General features: G+C 36.1%; 1 protein-coding gene across 2 annotated transcripts in view; it reads left to right on the forward strand.

Annotated features, from left to right (window-relative positions):
• LOC150083147 (trypsin-3-like) overlaps nt 1-12,610 on the forward strand; it is a 77,989-nt gene that overhangs the window by 38,152 nt on the left and 27,227 nt on the right. The window contains exons 3-4 of one of the 2 annotated variants that reach the window (XM_090377074.1): nt 3,847-4,056; nt 9,712-9,809. In XM_090377074.1, coding sequence (XP_090233200.1) covers nt 3,847-4,056; nt 9,712-9,809 — 308 coding nt within the window. Of the gene's footprint in view, nt 1-3,832; nt 4,057-9,711; nt 9,810-12,610 lie in introns of both variants that reach the window. The other variant, XM_090377073.1, reaches the window with a different exon arrangement.

Here is a 12,610-nt window from a genome sequence, read left to right on the forward strand (position 1 = left end):
TATGTTGAATTAACCACTAAATAATTTACTTTTAACTTAAACTAAAAATAAACAAATTATGAAAACTTTCCAAGTGGGACAAAACTTGAGAATAAATAATGACAACCTATTCTCTTTCTTTTATTTATTAAATTTTTCTTCGACACATACAGAAAAAGTACATATGTTTGTATGTAAATAATTATAAACTTCTTTATTTCTTACTACAACTTGACACTTGATGGCGTTTCGATTCTGATAAAGTTTGTAGCCTTGGAGAAAACTATCTTCATTACGGATTGTAGATGCTCATCGGTCAATCGGGTTCTTTTCTTAGACATTAATTTTCAACTGCGAAAAAAACTGTTCACATATATATGTACTCCCAAACAAAGCGATTATTCTTATTGCAAAAATTCGTAACTGAGGGTATTTATCTTTTGACAAGTACGAATAAAAGTTAATCAAATCTGTATCTTCAAACCTTTGAATAAGATTTATATCACACTGTAAATTAATTAGCTCCATTTGTATATTTTCTGGTGCGTTATTCACGTTCGTTTTTAATGGTAATGAAAATATGTAAAATCGGACTCGAAATATTTAAATCTTTCTTCAAATTCTTGTCGTAATAATGCTATTTTTCTCGCATATTCTTTAGATTTTTCATTTGAAATAATAGGGCCGGATTTAAGATGTAGGAAATGTACGAAATTTTTTGATTTCAGTTGTGTTTCCCATAATTGCAATTTAACTTTAAAAGCTTTAAAAACAAGTATACATGTCAGTGATAAGTTTATTCTTTCCTTGCAGCTCTTTATTGAGAATATTTAAATGGCCGGTGAAGTCAACAAGAAATGCTAAATCCGTTAACCATGTATCATTATGTAGCTCGTCGATGGTTTTATTTTTTTTGTGTCATGAAAATTTTGATTTCATTTATTAAATCAAAAACCCGTTTTAATACAGCTCCTCGACTTAACCACCTCACCTCGTTATAATAAATAATTTCTCCCTACTCACTTTCAATTTCTTCAAGCAATGCAACAAATTCTCGTTGATTCAGTGCTCGTCCACGGATAGTTTACTGTTTTAGTTACTGTTTCTATAACATTATCCATCTGCAAACTTTTGGCACAAAATGCTTCTTGATGAATAATGCAATGAATAGTGCAAAAATTATTCTGAAATGTTTCTTTCACTATATTTCTTAATTTTACCGCCTCTCCATTTTTTTTACCAACCATAGCAGCAGCACCATCACTTGCAAATCCAACCATTTTATCCCAACTTAATTTATATTTATCTATTACAGTTTTTATTTCAGAAAAAATATCCTGTGCACCAGTTTTTCCTTTCATAGGAATTATTTCCAATAATTCCTCAATTACTTCAAATTCATCAGTAACACCTCCTACGAAATGAGAGTACTGACATCTGTGATGTCAGTACTCTCATCAACTGCTATTTAGAATGCCGCAAAATCTATACTTTTTTCTTTTAACTGACATCGTAAATCACTAGCGATTTCGTTAATACGTTCCGCTACCGTGTTGGCTGACAAACTAATATTTTTAAATAATTGTTGTTTGTCAGGACAAAGAAATTCAGCGGGCTTAATCAAACAATCTTTAAGGAATTGGCCATCAGTAAATGGTTTTGATCGTTTTGCAATGATGTGCGCGAGAGCAAAACTTGCGTGAACTGTTGCTTCACTGGATTTATTTGCTTCAGTAAAAAAATTTTGTTGTCGCTGTAAGCCAGATTTCAGAAACTGTAACTTTTCTTCCCTCAATTTGCCTTCCAACATTTCAAATTTTTCTTTATGATTCGTTTCGTAATGGCGACGTAAATTGTATTCTTTTGGAACTGATATTCCCTTATTACAAATAAAACATACAATTTTATTGCGCACAACACCACAAAAGTACATAATTTCCCATTTATCTTGAAAAACACGTCCTTCTTCGTCCACTTTTCTTTTACCCTTTGTTAAAGACATGGCTTGCAGTTTAATTTCTTAATAAAAATCACTATTATAATTTTATTTACAACTTTAATTTAACAAGATGAATTTTCGTATGAAAGCAATACTAAAAGTTATGTACAATTCTAAACGATAAGTATTGATATAAAGTAGAATCTACATTATATCAATACCTATCGTTTATCGTTAGATCTACATTGTACATCTAACAAGCACAAATAAACAGGTTTTATAAGCCGTACGTTAGTTTGTGTCCATCTATATAGTAATATGAACTGCGTAGCTGTGCATCCAGCTAACCAACTAGTGACTGACTCAAGGAAAATATATATCAGAAGTATCAACTCCTCAACAGAAAAAAATCGGAAACACCAGAATACTGAAGCGCCACCAACTGTCTGCTGGCGAACTAAATTTACTGATTCTACCGACGTGGGAAGTGTGGCCTGGCATACAAGCATACAATGACAAAGACAAAGCCCCAACCTATTAATTCTATCTCTTTTTCCTTCAATAGCAGTCGCGCACAAGCTCAGTACATATCTCTGTCTCGAAAACTAAAACTATAAGCACCGTATTTACAACAAATACATAATTGAAATGTATTCGCGGGCCGTGTAAAATTGCTTCGGGGGTCGGATGCGGGCCGCCAGTTTGAGACCACTGCATAAAAGAAAAGTGTAAATCAATTCTAGCAGGATTGCGATTAGTAACCAGAAAGGAGTGGTGTCTGAGAGGTCACTCTCTCATTAATTGTGTCAATTAATTTGGTTCACTGCCTGGGTTCCCCACCCACCACGCAGCCCAAAGGGACTCCCAATACCTGGCAAGAAATAAATGAGCTCGGGAGTGAGACGCCAGGGCTACCAAGACACTATTCCCGCACCGCCGCCAGCCTGACTCTTGTACCTCGGACCACGAGCATTGACATCGAGCCATCCCGAACCACCGTCTTGTAGCAGTAGCGACCAAAGTGGTGTGTTGAAGCTGGACCCTCAACCACCAGAATCCCCTTTCCGAATTACTACGGGCGGAAAGACACCGGATTCCTATGATGTTAGCCAGGTTGTGGGCTCAGCTAGCATCACTGTGATCCCACAGTGATGCTAATCTGGATGGCCAGCAGCGTCACTGAAAGGTCCCCTCACCACGTACAGTAATTGATATTTGATAGCATATTAACGTAAAATGAAATTAAAAATTTTAACAATTATTGCTGCAAATAAATTGAAAATGATCACGTAAGACTTTTTGTATTGAAAGTGTTTTTGTTTAACTTCATTTAAAAAAGTCCAACAAATATGAGAATTATAATGATCATTGAATACATAAGAGGAACAGAAAGATAGTGGAGGGGAGCAGGTGTACTGCATGAAAACTGGATGAGAACTGGTAGGTATTACAGGATGGGAGCTACTGCATTAATGGATCACATTATTACTTTCAGTGCACTTTTTACCGTGTCAGTACCAAGTATAGAACCTAATTTGTATTAATTGACTTACTACGAAGGAGATCAATGCTCAGAGGTACTCACAACCAAATATTTAAATTTTATTATACCGACCTCTTAAAAAAAAGTGTGACCACAACTCTTTGGTGATTTTATACAGCATGATCTGCAAATTTTTTAACATTTTAAACATTATAATATCTGAAAGTTTAGGACAAAGAGTATCAAAGAGAAATACACCTTTGTTTATATTATTCATTTCAATGTAAAAATCTCTAAGAACACATTCCTGTCATAAATAGAGGCGACCTGTTTATTATATTATTGTGATAAATAAAAGTGCAAAGAGAAATAGGGAAGTCCATTAAATACTGAGAAATAATTGCGATTGTATAATCTTTGTCATTCTTCAGTCTCTCATTTCCAGTGTGACTGCATGGAATACTGGCAGTGTATAGGAGCTGGAGGTAAACCATACTCTTACTGCACGTACAGCAACAAGGTTTGCTGCTTCATAGAACAGAATGCTAAGAAAGTTGACATCCTTCCACTCAGAGGCAAATCAACTACATGTGGCCAGAAAGGGATTGACAGTGGAAAGGACGGAATCTCGGAGCCAGGTGAATGGGCATGGCATGTAAGTAAAAAAAAGAAAAAAAAGTTTGTACTAAGTTTTATTAACTCTGTCTATTAATGATAAAGGCATTAGTGGGGCCAAAATTTTCGTACAAAATTTGAATGTACTGTACATAGTAAATATAAATGTAGACTTTTATTTATAGATATATAGATCTGCTTCCAAAACTTAAGCACAATTAACGGCATCAGAAACACAGAACCTGTCAAAGTTAGTGGCAGTTATTATATGAGATGTGAAAATAAAAGATCATCGTGAAAATAAAAACTCAGACCATACTTTGATATTATCCTATTTCAAGAATTAAAATTATAAAATAAAAAATTATTAGTAGCATAAATATAGTATTCACTATGCACTCTGCAAGACGTTTAAAAAACAGAATTTACTTCGATAGAAAGATATTAAAATAGTCCATAGTAGATAAAATGTAAAGCATATTTATCCGTGAAATTTATGCTTGTATTAAACTCTCTAAAAATGATGCAACGATGCAAAAGTTATTACAGCATAAACACAAAAAATAACCTTCATTTACCCAATCTTTCCAATAATTTGCTCAGATCTTGCTTAATTTATTTAAACTTATTTAAATCACAGCCAAAACACCTCCGATTTCACCTGTCTATTCCCCTCTAACAGTTTAACTTCTTTATCCTTGAATTTATTCAAGCTATCCGCCTCTAAAATACCAGACAGGAGTTTGTCCAACAGTCATTCACCATCTAACTGAATGCACTTTTCCGCACATCCAACCTGAAATCACCCTTCCTCGAATAAAATTTATAGCCCACAGGCGTGTAGTCTGAGCAGGAGGAAGGATTCCAAGAATTTCAAGACTGAACAAGAGGAAGGAGCAGCATTGAGCTTACTCAATCCATTGAAGGATTTAAACACCTCAATCAGATTTCCTTTCACGTGCCTTGTCTCCAGATGTTGTAATTTGGAATATTCAAGCCTTTTCCGGTAAGAGCACCCTTTCATTCCATTCACCAATCTTGTTGTTCTTCTCTGAACTTTGCATTAGCATTAGTAGAGGCATATGATGCAAGGAAGCAAGCTTATACAGCATCAGCCAAAAAAAAAAAAAATCGCATTTCAACTTCCACAATGACAGATGGAAGTGTGTTTGAGCAAGCTGGCTAAAGACAAATTTCAACACATCTATTATAAAACTGTCCTTCCTCAATTTGAATTTATACTCCGTCAGGTGCACACGCTGAGCAAGAGGATCAATCTCAAAAGCATTGAACTTGCTCAAAACCATTCAAGGCCTTATACATCTCAATAAGATAACTCGGAGGTATCCAGTTATCAGAAGCTGCAATTTACAGACCATAAGACTTTCTTGGTAAGAACACCCCTTTGTTCCCGAAACCAATCTCGATACACTTCTCTACTCAATCCAGCAGCTTCATATCCTTCCTAAAATGAGACCTCCAGACCTATATGCAGTAGTCACGATGTGGCCTGACCAATTCCTTATACAATGAGAACTCCTAATCCTTGCTATCAAAATTCCTGTATATCATTGACTAAATCACATGAGTTGTCCTGGCAGCCTGTCTGTATATTTTTCAGAGAACTTCATATAAATAAATAAAAAAATTATCTGTTTATACTCCGGGACGACCAAAAGGTCAGAGGAGTTCACAAGATAGACAGAATACAAGAAACAGCACCGTATTCAGCAGTCACGGGCTTGAACTCCCTGACTGCACGATTATCCGCTGGTCTTTCCACTAACATAAGTGTAAAGTGTGTTTAGGGTCAAACAGCACCAGGGGTTTCCTCCATCTCCGCGTAGTTTTCATTTGTGATTGATACAGTTCGCTGTAAAGGCCAGAGATTTAAAAGTGTGTGGATCTTGAGATGTGTAATGTCTTGTACCGTTGTTCTTCTAGACTAGTGGTTTTCAACCTTTTTTTAATAATGCCACCACTAAATAATTTATTTTATTTTGCGGCACCCCTGCTCAATTTTCTGTCTGTTAGATCCCATTCTCTCTCTCTCTCTGTATATTACATTTCATAATATAAATTATATATATGCAGTATATAATTTTATTCTTTATATAGAGTTACTAAGCAAACATCAATTATAGATCGCCACAAAATTAAAAAGATACTGTACACCTTTTTATAATGAAATAAACATATAAATTTTAAAAAAAATAATAAGTTTAATTAACTTAAACCTAAATTACGTGTCACCTCTGGAATGTTGTTGCGGCACCTCAAGGTGCCGCAGCACACAGGTTGAAAACCACTGTTAAAGCTAGCCGTTTAGCCGCCAGACCCCCTGCTGAGGCCCGACGTTGCCCACACTTCGCCCCGTGGAGGCAGACCAGGTACCCAGTAATTTGAATTTTACACTGGTAAGTCCTGCCACTTAGTTTTCTGGGATTTCGGTGGCTAGGACAAAAAAAAACAAAAAAAAAAAAAAAAAACACACACACTTTGTTGATCGATTGCATGGGGAGAAGCGTGTCTCGAATTTGAAAGGCCGAAAGAGTGGGCAAAATCATAATTTGGAAATTTATATTTAGATGTGTGGGGCATTCGCTAGTATGCAGATAGAGAGGAGGGGAGACTGAAGACTGGAGGGAGAAAGAGAGAGAAGTATGGGGTCAATAGGGAAGGCAAACCCAATTTCGTGTCATTGGGACATGCCCATACCCCACCAGGAAGAAACTTAGGGGTGGCGAGGAGGGGAGGAGACAGAGAAGACCGGCTCCTCCCCCCACCGGGGAGAGAGAAAGAAAGGCGAGCCAGGCAAGATCGCCGGCTCAGAACGCCAATCAGGCTTGTGCAGAAAACTCTGCTATCACTTTGTCATGTGAAGGTCAATCTTGGGACACTGTCCTGACCGTAGATTCTAGGAGTCCAGTCTGTTGTGTGGGCGAAAGTAATTCATGGGATAAGTTCCGTCCGTGGATTGTTCTTATTTTGCTCCCTTTGCTATCTCTGTAGTCGGATGGCTTTCTATATGGTTTCCGTTCAGACGTCCTGAGTGGCAAATGATTCCATTTTCTGAGAGTCAGTTTGTGTGATGATGGTCATGGAACAGGTCTCGGCATGGTACCACAGAGTTTGTACGTTACTGTGGGGTTATTGCTACCAATATGCAATACTTTTCAATTGTTAATGTCAATCTTCAATCGCCATTTGCCTAACTGCCTAAATGTTTTAGATCCTGTTGCCGTTGCATATTGTCATTACTATCATGAACCACCCTGCCAACCTTCGAATCATTTGCAAACTTGTACATTGAGCCTGATATGCCTTCATCAATATCATTAATAGATAGAAAAATCAACAATGGGCCCAAGATCGAACCCACGGGGAAACCGCGAATGAATTAGTCTACGTAGAGCAATGTCCACTGATTACTACTCTCTGTGGTCACCCACTCAACCAACTCTTTATTCACAGCAATAACTTTCCTTAATGCCACAATGTTCCAATTTGTACAGCAGTCTTTTATGTACAACAGTAGCAAAACGTTTTCTGAAATCCAAGTAAATGATTTCAAAATTATTTTTTACATCCAGTTCCTTTGGTTTAGATATCGTAGTATCCAAACCCATTCTCTATCTGAAGTACAATAGCGGCCTTGTCTAGAGATGATCCTGCATTACTGCTTTTACCAGTGACTCTATTATTTTCCCAAGAACACAAGTTAAACTAACAGGTGTGTAATTACTCGTGTCATCCTTTGACGCCCCTTTTTGAATTTGGGATACATTCGCAGATCTCCAGTCTCTGGCGGTCTTTCCCTGAATCCAAGGATGCTCTTAATTATGGCTAATGGTTTTCTTACTTCATTCGCTGCCTTCCTTAATATAATTCGATATATTCCATGCACCGCAGGTGTCTTTCGAATGTTTAACTTCAACAATTTCTCTTACACTTTCCTCTCAGTTATTACAAAACCATTTAGCTCCCTGTTAAAGTGTGATAAACATCCGGCATCCCCTTCCCTGAATATTCCTCGTGTGTGAACGTAGATGCAAAATACTCATTCAGTTTGTCAGCATCAGGAGCAGGATCATCAACAGTCAAACCATCGATATTGAGTGGACCAATATAATCATTCCCTTCATTCTAGTGTTTAAATAAGTAAAGACGTCTTTACTGGTTTTCTTTGCATCCTTTTCCAGAGATTTCTCCTAATCTGCCTTCACTTTCTTGAGCTCTTTTGTGACATGATTACAGCCAATTTATATCTACCACAGGCTTCTGTGTCGCCTGATAATTTATAAGCAGTACATGCACGTTTATTCTTTGCCACCAGTTTCAACCGTTCATCTGGCATCCATTTAGGCCTATACCTCGAAGAGTATTTCTTAGATGGCATGAAAAGCCTAGCAGCTCCTGTGATTATTTCTTTGAATGCTTCCCATTTAGAATTCGTTGTTGGTAACGTTATTCAGTTTGTCCCACGGCATAGAATTTTAAACATCCTGCATGTCTGTCTGAGACAAATGTAATAGTGGTTGCATTGGAAATGATGCAAGAAACAAAAATTATATATAATATCAGCCAAAAAAAAAAAAAAAACACTGCACACTTTACCTATCTAAACCCACCAGGACAAGATTTTCCTGGAATTTATTCAAGCCATCCACTTGCACACAACAAACATAAGTTATAATAGTAGAGTTTTTTTTTTTTTAGGAGCATCAGCGACATCTTTCTCCGTGTATACTGTCTGTAAATTGCGTGTGTTCTATGGTCGGTTTTCTGTTCGCTGTACGAAAAACACGAATTTCCAGGAGAAAACCATTTTACCCTTGCCTGAGACGGACTAACTCAGTCACGTTGCATAGCCTTGGAAGGAATGGCTGGGAAATGCACTTGGTATTAATATGAACTAAAAATTCATGATGAATACACTGAACATTTTAATAAAAAACTATGTATGCTGTCAGGGCCTTCACTACTATCAAGGCGTAATTTGTTAATAATTTGCTAAACTTGTTCACAAGTCGGTTGATTACCAGGGCTTGGCTATGAGGCATTTCACGTTGCACGCTATTTGCTTGTTTATAAATATTTTATGCATATCTCCAGTGCAGGTGTCAAAATTGCATGTTTCCATATTGAATTTTATCCATTCCAAAGCCTGATCATGCTGTAAGGTAGCTCTTGTTTTTGAAGAAAGTGCTCTTGTATTATACTTGAGCCTAAACAAATAATTTTTGTACGACTGAATTTTTTGAGTTTAAACAATGCTCTACTCTTTTTATACTTTATGTGTGTGCTGATGAAGTGCCATACTTCTTCCACTGCCTGTGGCATTTCTGCTATGTAGAAGTAAGAGTGAACCATATCTATACACGTTATGCTTTGTTGTAGTCTAATTCTTTATCTCTGTTGTTTAAATCTTGAACAACAAGCATAATCCAGATATTTTTTGAACAGACCTCATATTTCACTTATCTTGTATCTTTTTTCAATTGTTTAATTAATATGATTAATTTTGTTATTTAAGCTTTCAATTTTATAATTAGTATATATTTGGTAGTGATTATATTCTTTTACTATTTAAAATTTATTTAAATTATATTCAATAATTACAATAATTTGGTAACATTAGTTAGTTATTGGTGACGTCATCCATCTATTCCCTAAAATACTAATTATATCACAGGCAGCAATTCTAGAGAAGTCTCAGGATCTGTATGTTTGTGGAGGATCATTACTTGACGAGTACTGGGTGCTTACAGCATCTCATTGTGTAGATGATTAGTAAGTTTGCTGTTTTAATAAGTATTTATTAATTCCTGTGTAATTCCTTTGCGTTTTTCAGGGGATTGGGGAAGTGTAAATTCCAGGAAATGAAAAGATAAAGTGATTTTTACCTTTAATTCCTTTAATGTACCAAAACTAACACGATCTTTAAAACATTATTTAAAAAGAGTTAAATCATTTTCATTAGAAGGAATATACAGTATATTGTTTGTTTTCAGATTTTAAAGTAAAATTCAGTACAGTGTAAACACAAATTCAGTATATGCAGAGTATAATTCGAAACTGAAATAAAAATTCGATACTCTACACCAAATTAAATGATGTTAGGAGGACTCAAGTTGCCTTTTAAACTGTTCATTTAAGTATTTATGCCATCACAATTTAAAACTGCATAAGCAATATATCTTACTACTTCACAGCGGAACAAAATTTGCCACCACAACAATTTTACTGGCATTGCACTATTTTCGAAAGATTTAAGAGAGACAGCTATGACAATCTGTTTTAAGTTGGGGCCAGAATCAGCTGATTCTCAAAAATCCCTCTGCCAGAGAGTAAACACTGCAAAAATTTTGTACATAGGAAAGTGAAACAGATGTGAGACAAAAAAAAGCTGAACACATTACCTTTTTGGTATTGAACTAATTTCAGACAATTATTTTAAATAAATGGCAGATTAACGTTTGATGATGAAATTTTACTGAAAGCATGGTATTGCATGGGACCAAAATAGGAGTCGTGGTTGGTTGGTTGCTTGTTATTTAGGGGTTTATGGTACATCAGTGTCAGTCTATAGTGCACCAAGCCAAAAGGTATAAAATAGTACAAACAATTAATTTATTTAATTTATCATAAGAGAATATAAAATATGGAACAGTTGCAAAATATTGAACTATAACCCACTGTAAATAAAATTGTATAAATTAATTATTTGTAAAAACAATGAATATATCTGACACATTGTCATCATCAGTTAAAATCTGTCTGAGTGCATAAAATATATCTACACATAGGGCGATCATCAGCCTCATCAGATAGGAATGCATCAGGTGACAATGTCCTATGCACAGCTTAACAATGACTATTTCTCCCAGGCAAACTAGACTGCTAATGCATAATTACTGGCTTAATTTCATTTATCGTGTTGATGGAAGTCCATGCCAAGACTTTTGCGTTGTCTATATAGTTTGTTGAGGAATAGACGCTAGTACTGTAGTCTGTATATGGGGACTAACAAGCGAATGTGATTCTGTGGCATTGCTGATGTGGATGAAGCATAAGCCAAATCATTGCCTATGATACGATTGTAGCTAAGGATACAGCAAAAGCGAACATCAAAGTTTAACTTTGAAAGAGAGTGTAGCATTCGCTGTACCAGACACAAAATTGGATGAGTGCTTCACATATCGGATAAGGCCTGTAATGCACTTACAGGGTCAGTATATAGCATGCACCTTTGGTACTGGTTGGATTTTATGTGATCCAAGGCCAGTTCTTTTGCATGTAACTCTGCAGTGTCAATACTACATTCATATGGAATCCAATTGCAGATAGTTTTGTTTGGATAAACACAGGCAGATACCGCAAACAATTCAGACTTTGAGCCATTTGAGCCAACTGGCAAGAAGTTAGAATATTCAGCTCAATGTGCCCCCCCCCCAAAGAGCAGCTGATATTTACCTGGAGATGCGTCAACTTTCAACCAGCTCCTAAGAATAAAATCGCACGAAGGAAATCGCATATTCCAAGGAGGAAGGGCTTCCTGGTTAAAGTTTAAATACCATCAATCATAAAATTTATATTTTGAATCATTATACCAAAAGCGATCACTGGCAGTTGTACCCGTATTATGCAGATTTTCATAATGACGTATAAACAGATGTCCATGTAAAATGGTCATGCAAGGATTTTACTTTTATGGGATATTATAACAATAACTGCTGACGTGAAAATATCATTGATGGCTCATTGGCTTCCACATAAAGAATTTGGACTAAAAAAGTACCAAATTCTCATGTGGTAATCTGAATGGCAATGTGATGAACTGGATCGAGCCATTAGAGAACAAAATTTTTAGCAGAGGAATAGACTTGGGAACCATAATTAAGTGTGGAGTGGACAAGTCCTCAATAAAGGTGCAATTATGTACTTCATTATGGTCCCCAATAATTGGAGAAGATAGCACTAAGCATGTTTAGACCTCTTTAGACCCCTACTTACGTTGGTGCGATTTTTTTATGGCGGAAAAACAACAAAGTTATAGTGCGTCATGTCAAAGTTAAAATTCAAAACGTTGAGGGGGTTTGGTAACTTATAAAAATGTTACCACGTCAAAAGTTCATATGTATAGACATAACACTAAATAAAAATCAGTATAACAGTAAAAATAAAGCGGATATGAGTGTATACATATATTAATCTTTTTAAATTTTTAAAAACGATTAATATACTAATGACACATTGTTATATAAAATCAGAAAGAGTCTATATGGATCAGTCAGATGGGTAATAGCAGTTTAACGAGCATTTCTAAAACTGGTACAATCAGATAAAATATGTTTAAGGGATAAAATGGTTTCGCATTGCTCGCACAACGAGGGTCATCAGCCCTCAGCAGAAAGGAGTGTGTTAGATGACTGCGTGCTATGGGTAGCCGAGCAAGAAAAACATCATCTTTACGATCACTGCGTAGACTGTATTGCCAAAGATGGATCACAGGCTTAATCCGATATAGTTTGCTTGTAACCTGTCGATGCCACGACTCTTGCTGCTGAGAATGTAACTTACTGCGGATTATT

This window comes from Mastigoproctus giganteus, chromosome 7, assembly GCF_048544385.1.
Source record: "Mastigoproctus giganteus isolate SK-2022 chromosome 7, ASM4854438v1, whole genome shotgun sequence".
Lineage (NCBI taxonomy): Eukaryota > Metazoa > Arthropoda > Arachnida > Uropygi > Thelyphonidae > Mastigoproctus > Mastigoproctus giganteus.